At 42.0% G+C, this 20,774-nt stretch overlaps 1 protein-coding gene across 1 annotated transcript in view; it reads right to left on the reverse strand.

The window, feature by feature from the left end:
• Positions 1-16,194, reverse strand: part of LOC128475409 (nectin-4-like) — a 165,052-nt gene extending 148,858 nt beyond the window's left edge. Inside the window, exons 1-2 of the mRNA XM_053457905.1 lie at positions 16,143-16,194; positions 15,023-15,098 (exon numbers count right to left, since the gene is read on the reverse strand). Coding sequence (XP_053313880.1) covers positions 15,023-15,070 — 48 coding nt within the window. The 5' untranslated portion in view covers positions 15,071-15,098; positions 16,143-16,194. The remainder of the gene's footprint in view (positions 1-15,022; positions 15,099-16,142) is intronic.
• Positions 16,195-20,774: the final 4,580 nt, after the last annotated feature.

A 20,774-nucleotide genomic window follows, 5' to 3' on the forward strand; every position in this document is an offset into this window, starting at 1 on the left:
TGAATCCATTAACAAAGATATTTGCATTTTAGTATACACGTTAGGGCTGCAACAACTAATCGATAAAATCGATAATAATAGATAATGAAAATCTTTGCCAAAGAATTTCATTATCGATTAGTTGAATCAATTATTATCGATTATAAAATGAGGGTTTTTTCAGAGCAAACGGACCCTAAAATACCCCTCATTATATAATCCGTTTCAGTGACTCACAGCAGCAGCTCCTACTTACCAGCCCCTCCCTGTAATCACTGTGACAACTGGGCCCGCCCCTTCCTTCTCCAGAACCACATGGCTGTGACACTCATCTAACTGTAAGTATAAAATTAATATTTGGGCTGCTGAAAGTTAGGGGAGGTGGGAGTTAATTTAGGGAAAGTTATGGTTAATGGGGTGTTTAGGGTCAGCTATGGTTAATGGGGGTGTTTAGGGTTAATTAAAGGGCAGCTATGGTTAATGGGGTGTTTGGGGTTAACTTAGGAGCAGCTGTGGTTAATGGGGTGTTTGGGGTTAATTTGAGGCAGTTGTGGTTAATGGTGTGTTTAGGGTTAATTTAGGGGATGCTGTGGTTAATGGGGTGTTTAGGGTTAATTTAGGGGCAGTTATGGTTAATGGGGAGTTTAGGGTTAATTTAGGGTAGTTGTTTTGAATGGGCATTTAGAGTTAATTTAAGGGTAGTTATGGTTAATGGGGTGTTTAGGGTTAATTTGATGAGAACTGAGGGTTAATTTAATTTATTTAATAAAGTTAACTTAAGGTGCAGTTAGAGATAAAGGGGGGCAAACTAAGGGGAATCTAAATCCTGGGGGCAGTGAAGTGACATATCTGGGGGTATAAGACATATCTGGGGGTAGAGTGGAGTGGCATATGTGGGGAGGACAGGGTGGCATGTCTGGGGAGGATGGAGTGACATATCTTGGGGTATAAGGCATATATGGTATATAAGGCATATGTGGGGAGGGCAGTGTGGCATGTCTGGGAGGCAGGGTGGCATGTCTGGGGAGGATGGAGTGGTGTATCAGGGGGTATAAGGCGTATCAGGCACAGTGGCATATGTGGGAGGCAGCGTGGAGTGGCAGATGTGGGAGGCAGCGTGGCGTGGCAGATGTGGGAGGTGGTGTGGCATATGTGGGAGGCAGCATGGCATATCTGGGGTAGAGTGGAGTGGCATGTCTGGGAGGCAGGGTGGCATGTCTGGGGAGGTTGGAGTGGTGTTTCAGGGGGTATAAGGCGTATCAGGCACAGTGGCATGTGGGGGTTGAGTAGAGTGGCAGATGTGGGAGGCAGCGTGGAGTGGCATATGTGGGAGGCAGCGTGGGAAGCCTGGACTCAAATGTGCATAAATTGGGGGGGCTGGTTGGGAAATAAAGACAAGAAATGCATTTTATCAAATTTTTTTTTATTCTGCTGTTTGTATTTAACATCATTTGTTTATTAAATTATTTTAAATAAATGAAAAATTTACATTCATTTTTTTTATCCGATTAATCGAAAAAATAATCGGCCAACTAATCGATCATGAAAATAATCGTTAGTTGCAGCCCTAATACACGTTATTACTTACACTAAATTTAGACAAGGCTATTTGTTGAGAAGGGTAGCATTTTCTCAAAAAAGATTACTACTATATTTGCTCAATTATAAGATTTTTTTTTCTTTTCAGAATACCCCTTGTCTTATAATAGAGGTCATCTTAGACATTTAAGCAAGCATGGGATAGGCATAAGGCCAAGCTAGATATAGGAAAAGGGCCGGTACTAAAGGAAAGGACTCAGAGGTTGGGCAGACTGGATGGGCCGACTGGTTCTTATCTGCCATCACTTTCTATGTCTCTATCTTCTAATCTAGATACCAGAGAGTCAGAAGCACTGGTAAGTCAGGGGGTGTTAAATAAAGGGCATAAGGCATTTCTGTAGGCAGAGTGCCCCATGATATGCCTTTTAACCCCCTTAATGCCACACTGCCTCCAGAAATGCTTTTTAACCTCCTTTATGCCACTCTGCCTCCGGATATGCCTTTTTTTTTTACCCCCTTTATGTCATGCTGCCTCCAGGGATGCCTTTTAACCCTCTCTTGGCATATCAGACAAACACAGTTATTCCGTATTTCAGTGAAAAAATATTCCACTTTCCACCTGTCCTGGAAGCGGCGTCCCTCACTGTCAACTTTTCGTTTCTTATTTGTAGTTGCCATTATAAAAATTGGCCAGAAGGGGGGGAAGTTACGTAGAGAGTACAAGGAGCAGATGGTCGCCCTTGTGGCTGTGTGTGGAGACGCAGGGAGAAGGAAAGCCCAAATCTCGTGATGTCTGAGATCTCGCGAGATTTGGGCTTTCCTTCTCCCTGCCCTGACTGATGACATCAAGTCAGCCACTAGTTTGTAGATTCCTGTTTGATACACATTAATAAAGGGTTCATGTTTTACAGAAATCTAACCCTCTCTCAGGATCACAGGTAGGAACCCAGTAGCAGCTCTCAAACGTATACTGGCAGCAGTTCAGAAATTAAGAGGTCAGACAAAATCGTTGTCAGGCAGGTCCAAGGGTCAGTAATGGGGGGGGGGGGGCACAACATAGCACAGGATTCGGGGGCACAGTAATCTAGCAATAGCCCAGAACAACTGAGCAATGATAGCTCAGTTGTTCTGGGTTTATAAAGGGTGGAACTCCTCCCCCTACCTGCTGCAATCAGTCTCTGCTGGTGTCCAGGGCTCAGTCTGGAAACCTGAACACCTGCGAGACCAAGAACAACCATATCCGTCTCCCCGGCAACCACAGACGCCAGGGAGGCGGTCTGCTAAGTGTGGGGGCCGGTCTTCCTCCTGGTTCGTCTCCCCGGCGTCTGTGGCCGCCAGGGAGACAATCCTTGGGTTGCACGGAACAGTCCCCTATTAGACACGTCTCCACGGCGTCTTCGATCGCTGTGGAGACGTGATACCGAGTGCCGGGATCGCCCCCTCGCTTGAGCCGACGGGACGCCGAGTGTGGGTGCCGGCTCTCCTGCTGATATATCATATCGTCATAGGGGCGGGACCACCACTGGCGGGTGGTCCCGCCCCTATGACGTCTACAGTAACTTTAAACAGGGTTCGTGTTTGACTGTAGACGAGGGTTGAAATCCAACCCTCCCCTACACAATTTCTTCATCAGATGCTCTTGTGGCTGTGTGTGCCGGCGCAGGGAGAAGGAAATCCCAAATCTCGAGATTTGGGCTTTCCTTCTCCCTGCGCCGGCTGATGAGGCCAAGTCCCGCGACGAGAGATCCCGGGAGTTCTGAGTAGAGCTCGGGGACTCACTGGGGGCCGTAAGTTCCATGTTTGGGCAACTTAGCTGTGGGGCCATATTAGTCCGGAACGCGGGACGCAATTGGCCCGCGGGCCGGACTTTGGACATGCCTGGTGTAGAGGTACTGGGATAGCTGTGATGGCAGAGAGATGGAGAGGGATGGGATTTGGAATGGTTTAATGGGGATAAGTGGGTACTAAAGGGATCCACAAATCAATCAATAAAAGGGCCCTAAAAATAATCATTTTTTTTCTGTAACATTTGTTATTAAGGCTGAGAAGGCTTACAGGATAAACCTTACCAGGAAAGGTTAAAGGATCTTAACCTATATAGCCTGGAGAAAGACGGGACAGGTGGGGGATATGAGAGAAACATTTAAATACTTAAAGGGAATCAACAAGGTAAAGGAAGAGAGTTTATTTAAAAGGAGAAATAAAACCACAACAAGAGGACATAGTCATAAGCTAGAGGGGCAAAGGTTTAATGGTAGCATCAGGAAATATGACTTTACGGAAAGGCTAGTGGACGCATGGAATAGCCTTCCAGCAGAAGTGGTAAATGTTAATACAGTAAAGGCATTTAAGCAAGCATGGGATTAGGGCTGAAACAACTAATCGATAAAATCGATAATAATCGATAATGAAAATCGTTGTCAACGAATTTCATCATCGATTAATCGGATCGATTTTTATCGATTATAAAAAGAGGTTTTTTTAAGAGCAAATGCTCTGAAAAACCCCTCTCCTTATATAATCCGACCTCAAACAGAGATCGGATTATAACACCGGAATCCAGATCCCCCGCTACGCTGCAGGAGACCTGGATTCCCCTCACTGTCGGCCGGTCTCTCACTTCCGTCTCTCTCCCCCTCCCATCTGCCTCCTCCCCCCTCCCATCTGCCTCCTCCCCCTCCCATACATTACTCTGCCTCTCTACCCGGCACCGTTACTGAAGGCACTTTCCCTGCAGCTTCATAGAAGCCTCAGTGTAAGTGAAGGTGAGTAACGGAGTCTGTCTGTGCGATGCAGACCCCCACCGGCTGACAGAGAATCATCCTCTCTGATAGCCGGTGAGGGTCTGCATCGCACAGACAGACTCCGTTACTGCCCTTCACTTACACTGTGGCTTCTATGAAGCTGCAATGAAAGTGCCTTCAGTAACGGAGTCGGGTAGAGAGGCAGAGCGGTGTATGGGAGGGGGGAGGAGTCAGAGGGGTGTATGGGAGCCACCCTCCAATACATCACTCTGGCTCCTCCCCCTCTCATACGCCACTCTGCCTCTCTACCCGGCTCCCTGGTGTCTTGTCAGAAACGGAGGTTCACAGGAGGCAGAGTGGAGTATGGGAGGGGGGAGGAGGCAAAGTGATGTATGGGAGGGGGAGGAGCCAACGTGATGTATGGGAGGAGGCAGAGTGGAGTATGGGAGGAGCCAGAGTGGTGTATGGGAGGAGGCAGAGTGGAGTATGGGAGGGGGAGGAGCCAATGTGATGTATGGGAGGGGAGGAGGCAGAGTGGTATATGGGAGGGGGAGGAGGCAAAGTGATGTATGGGAGGGGAGGAGCCAAAGTGATGTATGGGCGGGGGAGGAGGCAGAGTGGTGTATGGGAGGGGGGAGGAGGCAGAGTGGAGTATGAGAGGGGGGAGGAGCCAGAGTGGTGTTTGGGAGGGGGAGGAGCCAGAGTGGTGTATGGGAGGGGAGGAGCCAGAGTGGTATATGGTAGGGGGAGGAGCCAGAGTGGTGTATGGGTGAGTTATAGTGGTGTATGGGGGGTATTATGAATTTTTAGGGCATATAGGGGGTATAAAGCATATGGATATTAGGCATATCAGGGGGGCATAAACATATCTGGGGTAAAATGTATATCAGGGGGCTCAGTGGCATATAGGGGGTATAAGACATCGATATTAGGCATATCAGGGGGGCATAAAACAAATCTGGGGGTAAAAGGTATATCAGGGGGCTCAGTTGCATATCACTGGCATATAAGGAGTATAAGGCATATGAGGGGCACAGTGGCATATCAGGGGGCACAGTGGAATCTGGCATATAAGAGGTATAAGGAATATATGGGGGCAGAGTGGCAAGCTGGGGGTCAGATGTGCATAACTGGGGGCAGTTTGGTAAATAAAAAAATTAAAAAAAGGCTTTTTTCTCAGTTTTTATTAAATATGAAATATAGTTAACATATGAATTAATATTTACTAATAACTTTGTATTAAAACCTAGTTTGAGAAGCACTGTGTTTGGGTTCTTGTAGCTTTTATTATTATGTCAGTAAAATAAGAAGGTGAATAGAGAGAGGCCATTGCAATAAAGAGATGAAAGTGTAAATTGTACGTTTTTTATTGCATTTTTTCTTCAATTTAAAATAATGTATTTTTTTATCCGATTAATCGATTAATCGACAAAATAATCGGCCAACTAATCGATTATTAAAATAATCGTTAGTTGCAGCCCTACATGGGATAGTCATAAGGCCAAGCTAGATATAGGATAAGGGATAAGGGCCGGTACTAAAGGAAAGAACTCAGAGGTTGGGCAGACTGGATGGGCCGACTGGTTCTTATCTGCTGTCACTTTCTATGTTTCTATGAGAACTAAACAATTTGTATGTCAGAAGCTGAAAAGCTGTTGACTTAGATATACGACATGAACACAATGATATGAAAGTTCACGAATACAACAATGTTCAGAGCCAGATTTTTCCCCTTGTTTTCATTCCCTACAGCAGTTCTGAAGATCGGATATCTATTTAAAACTACGCTAGAACTCGCTGCTGTCTACAAACAAGTCCGGAGTGGAGCGTCCAGCATAAAAGTTTGATCCGCTGTTGGTTCCCACCGGGCATCGTCACAGAGTAATAACGCCAAGAACATCAACCGACAAAATAACATTAAACCAGTCTTATGCTCTATCGCCGCTCCTTTCATCTCTTGGTCAGTAAAAGGTTAATGTTCTCCGTCCCAATTGTGACCAATTATTGATTAACTCAAAAAAACAAACAGCCTTCTGCTGCAGTCTCAGTAGGACTTAAAATGAAGTAGTAGGCAGTCTGTCGAGCTTCACCAATCCACCCCAACCTCCAGAGCAGCGCTAATTCATATGTGAATCCCATCTTATCATTGAGGAAGGGGCCAGGGGGGGCTACATTATGATGCAGTAATCCACAGGACAAGCAATCAGGGGCACGGAAGCTGGGAGCATGCCTAGGTTATAAAGGTGATTGAGTACAGGTGTGTCAGAAGCAGGTAGACATCTTATATCCATGTCCAGCGACCAGAAAGCAGCCTGATGTCATAAAGGTCACATGTTGTTACTTTACATTCGCAGGGTCACTGGTTCAAACCCCCCATGGCTCCTGACACAGGATCAGTAATCACTCACTGGAACAGGCGGGAATCGTATTCTGATACAAGCCAAGGTCACCAGCGCTGGAGAACGGCGAGGTAGTCAGACCTGTCTATTTCAACGAACTACCAGCCAGTTCTCAGACACGCAGGAACCACAAACACAAGTCCGACAAAGCCAGGTATTAATCGGCTTCGTTATTAATGCAAAATGTCCAACATGTCTGTAAACCGTCTACAAGCTACAGGGCAGAGGTCCTGAAAATATCCTCCAGCACAGCAAGATTCTCGGTGGGTGACGTGGAAAATACAAACGTCCAACATCAACAAGTTGCCTTTTATATATAGTCATTATGACCACGGCCTCTTGCCGATGCATGGGTTCTGCCAGCCTAGGCCTTGTGCGATTCTCTGTTGCCAACATTGCTTATCTTTCACTACTGATTGTTGCCTCTCGACACTGCTGAGGTTGCCGACTCCATTCATGGGGTCTCTCCAGTTCTTGTAAACCGCTATCCACACCATGGTTGAGCTTTTGACAGCTCCTGTTGTGTCTGTATATGTTAATGTATATTTGTTATGGGTGCCAGCTGAGCCGTTTATATTGTACAGCGCTGTGTAATTTGTTGGCGCTTAATTAATAAAAGGTAACAATAATGTCAAGCAAAATGTAAAATTCCTCATTGAGCTGCGTTGTAATCTATAAAAACACACGGCTCTGCGTATAGAACCTGTCACACGTGGCCCTCGGGGCTCCAGCGAGCGTAGCTTGCCTGCCCCCCGCAAACCCCGGGCCCGGGTTCCCACAGGCATCCGTCCCCCTGTCGCAGGGACATACTAAAACGAATGACAAAATGGAATGCCCATAGACTTTAATGGGGAGGAATGCCCATAGACTTTAATGGAAGGGAAAAGAATCATTGATTTTGAAATAAAAGCTTAAGAAATAGCATTTAGATATTTGGCACACATACTCCCCTAGCACACACATGTGATCTAAAACTCAGATTACGTTGGATTATAGCTGTTTTCTATGGAATGACAGGTGAATGACAGTATTGATGGAATGCCCATAGGATATAATGGGAGAAAAATCAAACCTGTTTTTCAGACAAAACCCTCTGAAAAGTCATATAGATCTTTGGCACACATACTCTCCTAGTACAGATAAATGATCTAAAACTCATATTAAGTGGGATTATAGCTGTTTTCTATGGAATGACAGGTGAATGACAGTATTGATGGAATGCCCATAGGATATAATGGGAGAAAAATGTAACTTGTTTTTTAGAGAAAACCCTCTGAAATATCATATAGATCTTTGTCATGTATACTCCCCTGGTACAGTTATATGTTCCAAACCTCATATTAAGTGGAATTATAGCTGTATTCTATGGAATGACAGGTGAATGACGGTATTGATGGAATGCCCATAGGATATAATGGGAGAAAAATCAAACCTGTTTTTCAGACAAAACCCTCTGAAATATCATATAGATCTCTGGCACACAAACTCATCTAGTACAGGTATAGGTTCTAAAACTCATATTATGTGGGATTATAGCTGTTTTCTATGGAATGACAGGTGAATGACAGTATTGATGGAATGCCCATAGGATATAATGGGAGAAACATCAAACCTTTTTTTCAGACAAAACCCTCTGAAAAATCATATAGATCTTTGGCACACATACACCCCTAGTACAGAGACGGGATCTAAAACTCATATTAAGTGGGTTTATAGCTGTTTTCTATGGAATGACAGGAGAATGACAGCATTGATGGAATGCCCATAGGATATAACGGGAGAAAAATCAAACCTTTTTTTCAGACAAAACCCTCTGAAAAATCATATAGATCTTTGGCACATATACTCCCCTAGTACAGAGACATGATCTAAAACTCATATTAAGTGGGTTTATATCTGTTTTCTATGGAATGACAGGTGAATGACGGTATTGATGGAATGCCCATAGGATATAATGGGAGAAAAATCAAACCTGTTTTTCAGACAAAACCCTCTGAAATATCATATAGATCTTTGGCACACATACTCCTCTAGTACAGGTATAGGTTCTAAACCTCATATTAAGTGGAATTATAGCTGTGTTCTATGGAATGACAGGTGAATGACAGTATTGATGGAATGCCCATAGGATATAATGGGAGAAAAATCAAACCTGTTTTTCAGACAAAACCCTCTGAAATATCATATAGATCAGGGCTCGACAAATCCCAGGCGCCAGGTCGCCATGGCGACAGAGAATTTTGTCCTGGCGCCTAGATTTTGTCAGCCTCTTACATCCAGAAAAAATTGTGGCTGTAAGAGGCTGAGTCACCACATGGGGGCGCTGCTGTTGCTGTCTGCCTAGGAGTCTGGACAGACAGCACAGCCACTCCGAGCCCGCCCCCGAGCCTGAGATCACTCCCACGGAGTGAGCCTGTAGGCTGAAAACGCGGTTGCTGCAAAACCAGCAATCGTGTTTTCAGCTGCCATAGGCAGCTTCAGGGAAGGGGGTTGTGTGTTGATTGGGCCCCCACACAAGTGTGGGGACCTGACCCAACACCCCCCAGCTGCCTGATCGCTCCATGAGAGCGACAGTGCAGCGTTAACCCCTTCAATGCCGCGATCGCGGCATTTAGGGGTTAATTCCCGTTTTGTACGGGGCTCTGCTGCTGGTGGTCTGCCTAGAAGCCCAGGCAGGCCAGCAACAGCAAAAACGAGCCCCCACAAGTCCTGTGATGACTCCTGTAGGCATGGAAGCCTACAGCAGTCATCAGAGACTCCCCCCTGCAATGGCTGGTCTATAGACCAGCAATTGAGTCCCAGCTGCCAGAGGCAGCTTCAGGGACAGGGGAGAGGGTTCTTCAGTCTCCACATGAGGGTGGACAACAGCCCCAACCCTCCCCTGCTGCCTGATCGCTCCGTGAGAGCGACAGTGCAGCGTTAACCCCTTCAATGCCACAATTGTGTATGACACATTCGTGGCATTGCAGGGGTTAACATTTGTCCCCACAACCTTGTGGGGACTAAATATCAGTCAATGCTGTGCTCCAATGGAACATCAGCATTGAAAGGGTTAAAAATAATAATAATAATTTAAAAAAAAACAGCACTGACCTGAAAGTCAAGGGTGCTTCCAGGTCAAATGCTGTGAGTTTAGTAAGGGGCTGATGATGATCGGATCACTCCTAACCAACTGTTAGTTTAAAAAAATCCTGGCTCCTAACTTTTTTACCTGGCGCCCAGATTCACAACAAATTTGTCAAGCCCTGAAATAGATCGTTGGCACATATACTCCTCTAGTACAGAGACAGGATCTAAAACTCATATTATTTGGGATTATAGCTGTTTTCTATGGAATGACAGGTGAATGACAGTTTTGAGGGAATGCCCATAGGATATAATGGGATAAAAATTAAACTTGTTTTTTAGAGAAAACCCTCTGACATATCATATAGATCTTTGTCATGTATACTCCCCTAGTACAGTTATAGGTTCCAAACCTCATATTAAGTGGAATTATAGCTGTTTTCTATGGAATGACAGGTGAATGACAGTATTGATGGAATGCCCATAGGATATAATGGGAGAAAAATCAAACCTGTTTTTCAGACAAAACCCTCTGAAATATCATATAAATCTTTGGCACATATACTCCCCTAGTACAGAGACAGGATCTAAAACTCATATTATGTGGGATTATAGCTGTTCTCTATGGAATGACAGGTGAATGACGGTATTGATGGAATGCCCATAGGATATAATGGGAGAAAAATCAAACCTGTTTTTCAGACAAAACCCTCAGACATATCATATAGATCTTTTTCATGTATACTCCCCTAGTACAGAGACAGGATCTAAAACTCATATTATGTGGGATTATAGCTGTTCTCTATGGAATGACAGGTGAATGACGGTATTGATGGAATGCCCATAGGATATAATGGGAGAAAAATCAAACCTGTTTTTCAGACAAAACCCTCAGACATATCATATAGATCTTTTTCATGTATACTACCCTAGTACAGTTATAGGTTCCAAACCTCATATTAAGTGGGATTATAGCTGTTTTCTATGGAATGACAGGTGAATGACAGTTTTGAGTGAATGCCCATAGGATATAATGGGAGAAAAATGAAACTTGTTTTTTAGAGAAAACCCTCTGAAATATCATATAGATCTTTGTCATGTATACTCCCCTAGTACAGTAATAGGTTCTAAACCTCATATTAAGTGGAATTATAGCTGTGTTCTATGGAATGACAGGTGAATGACAGTATTGATGGAATGCCCATAGGATATAATGGGAGAAAAATCAAACCTGTTTTTCAGACAAAACACTCTGAAATATCATATATATATATTTGACACATATACTCCACTAGTACAGAGACAGGATCTAAAACTCATATCATGTGGGATTATAGCTGTTTCCTATGGAATGACAGGTGAATGACGGTATTGATGGAATGCCCATAGGATATAATGGGAGGAAAATCAAACTTGTTTTTCAGAGAAATCCATCTGACATATCATATAGATTTTTGTCATTTTGAACACTGGTGACACTTGTAATATGTTGGTCACCAGAATGAGGAATCTCCACACACACACCAAAGGAACTCTGGTGCTTAACTGTGCCAGGAAGGGCCAGCTCCCCAGTAGATCAAAATAAATAAAGGCCCCAGGCATACTTGTGTGAGGACTCAATTCAACAAAATAACAGTTTTATCAACTTGATAAAGACCTCATTGCAAGGTTGAAACGTTGTTGCTGTCTTCCTTTTATAAATCTGCCTGAGCTGGAACCCTTGAGTGCCTGGGGCGTTTATTTATTTTGATCTACTGGGGAGCTGGCCCTTCCTGGCACAGTTAAGCACCAGAGTTCCTTTGGTGTGTGTGCAGATTCCTCATTCTGGTGACCAACATATTACAAGTGTCACCAGTGTTCAAAATGACAAAAATCTATATGATATGTCAGATGGATTTCTCTGAAAAACAAGTTTGATTTTCCTCCAATTATATCCTATGGGCATTCCATCAATACCGTCATTCACCTGTCATTCCATAGGAAACAGCTATAATCCCACATGATATGAGTTTTAGATCCTGTCTCTGTACTAGTTGAGTATATGTGTCAAATATATATATGATATTTCAGGGTGTTTTGTCTGAAAAAGAGGTTTGATTTTTCTCCCATTATATCCTATGGGCATTCCATCAATACTGTCATTCACCTGTCATTCCATAGAAAACAGCTATAATTCCACTTAATATGAGGTTTGGAACCTATAACTGTACTAGGGGAGTATACATGAAAATGATCTATATGATATGTCTGAGGGTTTTGTCTGAAAAACAGGTTTGATTTTTCTCCCATTATATCCTATGGGCATTCCATCAATACCGTCATTCACCTGTCATTCCATAGAGTACAGCTATAATCCCACATAATATGAGTTTTAGATCCTGTCTCTGTACTAGGGGAGTATATGTGCCAAAGATCTATATGATATGTCAGAGGTTTTTGTCTGAAAAACAGGTTTGATTTTTCTCCCATTATATCCTATGGGCATTCCATCAATACTGTCATTCACCTGTCATTCCATAGAAAACAGCTATAATTCCACTTAATATGAGTTTTAGAACCTATAACTGTACTAGGGGAGTATATGTGCCAAAGATTTATATGATATGTCAGAGGGTTTTCTCTAAAAAACAAGTTTGATTTTTCTCCCAATATATCCTATGGGCATTCACTCAAAACTGTCATTCACCTGTCATTCCATAGAACACAGCTGTAATCCCACATAATATGAGTTTTAGATCCTGTCTCAGTACTAGGGGAGTATACATGACAAAGATCTATATGATATTTCAGAGGGTTTTGTCTGAAAAACAGGTTTGATTTTTCTCCCATTATATCCTATGGGCATTCCATCAATACCGTCATTCACCTGTCATTCCATAGAAAACAGCTATAATTCCACTTAATATGCGGTTTGGAACCTATTACTGTACTAAAGGAGTATACATGAAAAAGATCTAAATGATATGTCAGAGGGTTTTCTCTAAAAAAACAAGTTTAATTTTTCTCCCATTATATCCTATGGGCATTCACTCAAAACTGTCATTCTCCTGTCATTCCATAGAAAACAGCTATAATCCCACATAATATGAATTTTAGATCCTGTCTCTGTACTAGGGGAGTATACATTGCAAAGATCTATATGATATGACAGAGGGTTTTCTCTAAAAAACAAGTTTCATTTTTCTCCCATTATAGCCTATGGGCATTCCATCAATACTGTCATTCACCTGTCATTCCATAGAAAACAGCTATAATTCCACTTAATATGAGGTTTAGAACCTATACCTGTACTAGAGGAGTATATGTGCCAAAGATCGATATGATATTTCAGAGGGTTTTGTCTGAAAAACAGGTTTGATTTTTCTCCCATTATATCCTATGGGCATTCCATCACTACTGTCATTCACCTGTCATTCCATAGAAAACAGCTATAATCCCACATAATATGAGTTTTAGATCCTGTCTCAGTACTAGGGGAGTATACATGACAAAGATCTACATGATATGTCTGAGGGTTTTGTCGGAAAAACAGGTTTGATTTTTCTCCCATTATATCCTATGGGCATTCCATCAATACCGTCATTCACCTGTCATTCCATAGAAAACAGCTATAATCCCACATAATATGAGTTTTAGATCCTGTCTCTGTACCAGGGGAGTATACATGACAAAGATCTATATGATATGTCATAGGGTTTTCTCTAAAAAAACAAGTTTCATTTTTCTCCCATTATAGCCTATGGGCATTCCCTCAAAACTGTCATTCACCTGTCATTCCATAGAAAACAGCTATAATCCCACATAATATGAGTTTTAGATCCTGTCTCTGTACTAGATGAGTTTGTGTGCCAAAGATCTATATGATATTTCAGAGTGTTTTGTCTGAAATACAGGTTTGATTTTTCTCCCATTATATCCTATGGGCATTCCATCAATACCGTCATTCACCTGTCATTCCATAGAACACAGCTATAATTCCACTTAATATGAGGTTTGGAACCTATAACTGTACTAGGGGAGTATACATGACAAAGATCTATATGATATGTCAGAGGGTTTTCTCTAAAAAAACAAGTTTAATTTTTATCCCATTATATCCTATGGGCATTCCATCAATACTGTCATTCACCTGTCATTCCATAGAAAACAGCTATAATTCCACATAATATGAGTTTTAGAACCTATACCTGTACTAGAGGAGTATGTGTGCCAGAGATCTATATGATAGTTCAGAGGGTCATTCCATAGAAAACAGCTATAATCCAACGTAATCTGAGTTTTAGATCACATGTGTGTGCTAGGGGAGTATGTGTGCCAAAGATCTAAATGCTATTTCTTAAGATTTTATTTCAAAATCAATGATTCTTTTCCCTTCCATTAAAGTCTATGGGCATTCCTCCCCATTATAGTCTATGGGCATTCCTCCCCATTAAAGTCTATGGGCATTCCATGTTGTCATTCGTTTTAGTATGTCCCCCTGTCGCACGCACCTCTGCCCAGCATGCAGGAGGCATCTCCTCCCAGCGCGAGTCAGGAGAAGCCCCACCGCTAAAGTTTATAGGCAGCAGGCACGGCCCCGATAGGCAGCAGACAGGCCCCCGATAGGCAGCAGGCACGGCCCCGATAGGCAGCAGACAGGCCCCCGATAGGCAGCAGGCAGGCCCCCGATAGGCAGCAGGCAGGCCCCCGATAGGCAGCAGGCAGGCCCCCGATTTTTATTCATTTATTTTGAGGAGACAGCGATTGTTTCTGGAATTGATGGATTCTTACCTTCGCATGGTGCCCAGGGAAGCAGGAGTAGCGCGACAGCAATGCCATGGACCTAAAACAGCAAAATTACAGCTTTATTACAAAAAAAGTAAAACAAATTACAAATATATGAAAACTTGGTGGGTTTCTGTTTTATTCCATGCTGGATGCTAACCTTCTTCATATTTTGTATAATTATGCATGTTTTCCTGTATATGCACCAAATATGTTCTTTGGGGAGATTGTTTCTTTTTTGGCCAAATATTGGTAATTGTGAACTCCTTTTTCCTGATCCCCTCCCCCTCTGGCCTCCTACAAGCCACAAGTCTGCTGTTTTCACCTAAGAGAACTCTGTCATCTCAGAGAGAGAGTTTGAGCAGAAGTCTATATATCTTTATAACCTGTTTCTATGGGTCCGGCAGGCCAGAGCGATCGATGCGGAGTGGGAAACGCTGGGTTAATGCGCAGCTATAGGGGGTAACAGAGAAAGTGATTCTGGTGTAAAGTTTGGAAATGGTGAATTCCATTACCGTGACCCCGACTTACCCAACGCAACGGCTTCATTTCAAAGACAGACATTCTGCGAGCTTCCATTCCTTCCCAGTATTTGTTCCGCGACGTACTAAAATAATAAAAAAAAAAAATAAAAAAAAAAGGACTGAAAGTTCTGAAAGTTTGGTTTTTTTTACAATATTTTGTAGAAAATAAGAGATCGCTTATCCTTCCGGTATACTAAAGGTTAAACATGCAAGGAAAACAATACATTTTTTGTCACTGAACTAATATTTTTAGAAATGACACAGAGCAGGTTGCGTGGAAGAAGAGGGCGACTGACACCTTAACGGGGAGCAAGTTTTGTTATGATGTAATAGGTATATTTTTTGTGTTTCTCATGTGTCTGCCTGGGGTGTAAATGTCATCACTCTCAGCCAATTTCATTTTTGTAACACTCCTCTCATTTTATCTCAAGCTGATGACTGTGTTTTGGGGGGGGGCAAAGATATCGCAGGGAGGCTGTTTGGGGCAAAGATGGCCTATTCCAGTCTGGGTGGTAGGCAGGTCCTGTGGGTGCAATCTGGGTGCCAGGGCTGACATGATACAAAAGGGGGGGGCAGCATAAATATACAATGTGGGGCAGGCTGGGTGAAAAAAAGAGTGTGGGGGCATTAATCCAGAAGGGGGGCCGGCTGGGGGCATCACATAAATTGAAACTAAACAGGGGGGCTGGGTGGTGGGGGTAATTTTTAAGTTGATAATGTTGTATGGCCCGCAAATAATGTTATAAATATACAAATGGCTCTTGGCAGAACAAAGGTTCCCCACCCCTGGCCTAGCGGGTCAGAGGCTTGGATGGGATGGAAGGAAGTTTTACTTTACTGAGAGGGTGGTAGATAAGTGGAACAGCCTCCCAGCAGAAGTGGTAGAGGGTAATACAGTGAGGGTATTAAACATGCATGGGATAGGCATACGGCTCCTGAATCTAAGACGAGACCAACGACTGATTAAAGTTTGAGTCTTTACAGCAGGAGAAACGGGCGAATAGACGGGGGCCGCCGGGGGCCGGAAGGATCTTTGTAAACGCTGAGTTACTGAATTCCAGAAACACAGAAGCTGAAAACAAAGATTCAGGACGAGAAGCCCGAGAAGGATTGCGCAATAAACTCACCCGGTGAATCCTCCGGTGTCAGAACTCCATGCGGTTTCAAAGCAAAACTTTTTTAGTGGGAAGGAGGAGCTCCCTGGTGGTAGAAGCGGCGGGGCTAGTTCCTAACCGGTAGAAGGACTCTGGTGATCATGTGTCAGCAGATCATGTGACTGTTTGGTCTGGGTTGCTGTTTCTTTTTCAACTACGTGATGTGAGGATGAAGCTTTAACAGAACTCCTGAAAATACAGAATATTACGGAGGCAGAAGGAAACTTCAATCTAAGAGATAATTCACAGTGAGACTCTCTGAGTGAGTGAGTGAGTCTCTCTCTGCCAGTGAGTGTCTCTCTCTCTTTCTCTCTCTCTCTCCCCCCCAGTGAGTCTCTGTCTCTGTGCGTGCGTGTGTGTGTCTCTCCCTCTGTGCTAGTGTGTGTCTCTGTCTGTGTGACTGGAGTCAAGCTATCAGACAGTTTCAAATCAGTGGTCATGCCATCAGACGCTTTTTCTTTAGATTAGAAAAAGGTGCCTTAGACCTGGAAATGTGATAATAATCATATAATGTTACAATTTTTAGTGGATTTTGCAGAGTTCTCACACAAATATATCTCCCTGCAAAATTAGATACGTTTATTAAACAAATTAAAGGTAAATATCCGCTCATATCTAGCAAATTACCTTTTATAACATTTCTGCATATATTACAAAATTCCACTGTTGGACCAACACATTTACACTGCACATATCTCACACACACACCCCTATATAATATCTTACAATATGGTGCATTTTTACTGTGGAAATTTAAAGATATAGCACCCCAAATAGCAGTGCAGTACTTGATAAATGTCATATTTCAACATTCTACATGGGGTTAAAAAAAATCCCCCATTGGACCAATACAGTTACACTGCACATATCTCAAACACAACCCCCTCTATTATTTCTGACAATATGGTGCATTTTTACTGTGGAAATTTAAAGCTATAGTGCCCCAAGTATCAGCCCGGTAGACAGCAACCGTAATTTTTCAACATTCTACATGGGGTTGAAAAAAATTCCCCCATTGGACCAATACAGTTACACTGCACATATCTCAAACACATGCCCCTCTATTGTTTCTGAGAATATGGTGCATTTTTACTGTGGAAATTTAAAGCTATAGCGCCCCAAATATTAGCCCAATTCATAGCAAATGGGATTTTTCAAAAATCTACAGAGGGTTAAAAAAAATTCCTCCATTGGACCAATTCAGTTACAGTGCAAGTATCTCAAACACACCATTCTCTATTATTTCCGAGAATATGGTGCATTTTTACTGTGGAAATTTAAAGCTATAGCGCCCCAAATATCATCCCAATAGACAGCAACTGGCATTTTTCAGCATTCTACAGAGGGTTAAAAAAAATTCCCCCATTGGACCAATACAGTTACACTGCAGATATCTCAAACACATGCCCCTCTATTATTTCTGAGAATATGGTGCATTTTTACTGTGGAAATTTAAAGCTATAGCGCCCCAAATATCAGCCCAGTAGACAGTAACTGCCATTTTTCAACATTCTATAGAGGGTTAAAAAAAATTCCTCCATTGGACCAATTCAGTTACAGTGCAAATATCTCAAACACACCATCCTCTATTATTTCTGAGAATATGGTGCATTTTTACTTTGGAAATTTAAAGTTATAGCGCCCCAAATATCATCCCAGTAGACAGCAACTGGCATTTTTCAGCATTCTACGGAGGGTTAAAAAAAATTCCCCAATTGGACCAATACAGTTACACTGCAGATATCTCAAACACATGCCCCTCTATTATTTCTGTGAATATGGTGCATTTTTACTGTGGAAATTTAAAGCTATAGCGCCCCAAATATTAGCCCAATTCATAGCAAATGGGATTTTTCGAAAATCTACAGAGGGTTGAAAAAAATTCCTCCATTGGACCAATTCAGTTACAGTGCAAGTATCTCAAACACACCATTCTCTATTATTTCTGAGAATATGGTGCATTTTTACTGTGGAAATTTAAAGCTATAGCACCCCAAATATCATCCCAGTAGACAGCAACTGGCATTTTTCAGCATTCTACAGAGGGTTAAAAAAAATTCCTCCATTGGACCAATACAGTTACACTGCAGACATCTCTAACACATGCCCCTCTATTATTTCTGAGAATATGGTGCATTTTTACTGTGGAAATTTAAAGCTATAGCACCCCAAATATCGGCCCAGTAGACAGTAACTGCCATTTTTCAACATTCTACAGGGGGTTAAAAAAAAATTCCCCATTGGACCAATACAGTTACACTGCAGATATCTCTAACACATGCCCCTCTATTATTTCCAAAAATATGATGCATTTTTACTGTGGAAATATAAAGCTATAGCGCCCCAAATATTAGCCCAATACATAGCAAATGGGATTTTTCTAAAATCTACAGAGGGTTAAAAAAAATTCCTCCATTGGACCAATTCAGTTACAGTGCAAGTATCTCAAACACACCATTCTCTATTATTTCTGAGAATATGGTGCATTTTTACTGTGGAAATTTAAAGCTATAGAGCCCCAAATATCATCCCAGTAGACAGCAACTGGCATTTTTCAGCATTCTACAGAGGGTTAAAAAAATTCTCCATTGGACCAATACAGTTACACTGCAGATATCTCAAACACATGCCCCTCTATTATTTCTGAGAATATGGTGCATTTTTACTGTGGAAATTTAAAGCTATAGTGCCCCAAATATCAGCCCAGTAGACAGTAACTGCCATTTTTCAACATACTACAGAGGGTTAAAAAAAATTCCTCCATTGGACCAATTCAGTTACAGTGCAAATATCTCAAACACACCATCCTCCATTATTTCTGAGAATATGGTGCATTTTTACTGTGGAAATTTAAAGCTATAGCGCCCCAAATATCATCCCAGTAGACAGCCACTGGCATTTTTCAGCATTCTACGGAGGGTTAAAAAAAATTCCCCCATTGGACCAATACAGTTACACTGCAGATATCTCAAACACATGCCCCTCTATTATTTCTGAGAATATGGTGCATTTTTACTGTGGAAATTTAAAGCTATAGCGCCCCAAATATCAGTCCAGTAGACAGTAACTGCCATTTTTCAACATTCTACAGGGGTTTAAAAAAAAATTCCCCATTGGACCAATACAGTTACACTGCAGATATCTCAAACACATGCCCCTCTACTATTTCTGAGAATATGGTGCATTTTTACTGTGGAAATTTAAAGCTATAGCGCCCCAAATATCAGCCCAGTCGACAGCAACCATCATTTTTCAACATTCTACAGGGGTTTGAAAAAAATTACCCCATTGGACCAAAACAGTTACACTGCAGATATCTCAAACACATGCCCCTCTATTATTTCTGAGAATAGCTTTAAATTTCCACAGTAAAAATGCATGTGTTTGAGATATCTGCAGTGTAACTGTTTTGGTCCAATGGGGTAATTTTTTTCAAACCCCTGTAGAATGTTGAAAAATGACGGTTGCTGTCTACTGGGCTGATATTTGGGGTGCTATAGCTTTAAATTTTCACAGTAAAAATGCACCATATTCTCAGAAATAATAGAAGGGGGTGTGCTTGAGATATGTGCAGTGTAAATATATTGGTCCAATGGGGGAATTTTTTTTAACGCTCTGTAGAATGTTGAAAAATGCCAGTTGCTGTCTACTGGGCTGATATTTGGGGCGCTATAGCTTTAAATTTCCACAGTAAAAATGCACCATATTCTCAGAAATAATAGAGGGACATGTCTTTGAGAAATCTGCAGTGTAACTGTATTGGTCCAATGGGGGAATTTTTATTAACCCCTGTAGATTTTAAAAAAATCCCATTTGCAATGTATTGGGCTAATATTTGGGGTGCTATAGCTTTAAATTTCCACAGTAAAAATGCACCATATCCTCAGAAATAATAGAGGATGGTGTGTTTGAGATACTTGCACTGTAACTGAATTGGTCCAATGGAGGAATTTTTTTTAACCCTCTGTAGATGTTTAAAAAATCCCATTTGCTATGAATTGGGCTAATATTTGGGGCGCTATAGCTTTAAATTTCCACAGTAAAAATGCACCATATTCTCAGAAATAATAGAGGGGCATGTGTTTGAGATATCTGCAGTGTAACTGTATTGGTCCAATGGGGATTTTTTTTTAACCCTCTGTAGAATGCTGAAAAATGCCAGTTGCTGTCGACTGGGATGATATTTGGGGCGCTATAGCTTTAAATTTCCACAGTAAAAATGCACCATATTCTCGGAAATAATAGAGAATGGTGTGTTTGAGATACTTGCACTGTAACTGAATTGGTCCAATGGAGGAATTTTTTTTAACCCTCTGTAGATTTTTGAAAAATCCCATTTGCTATGAATTGGGCTAATATTTGGGGCGCTATAGCTTTAAATTTCCACAGTAAAAATGCACCATATTCTCAGAAATAATAGAGGGGCATGTGTTTGAGATATGTGCAGTGTAACTGTATTGGTCCAATGGGGAATTTTTTTTTAACCCCCTGTAGAATGTTGAGAAATGGCAATTGCTGTCTACTGGGCTGATATTTGGGGTGCTATAGCTTAAAATTTCCACAGTAAAAATGCACCATATTCTCAGAAATAATAGAGGGGCATGT

This window comes from Spea bombifrons, chromosome 2 (genome assembly GCF_027358695.1).
Source record: "Spea bombifrons isolate aSpeBom1 chromosome 2, aSpeBom1.2.pri, whole genome shotgun sequence".
Lineage (NCBI taxonomy): Eukaryota > Metazoa > Chordata > Amphibia > Anura > Pelobatidae > Spea > Spea bombifrons.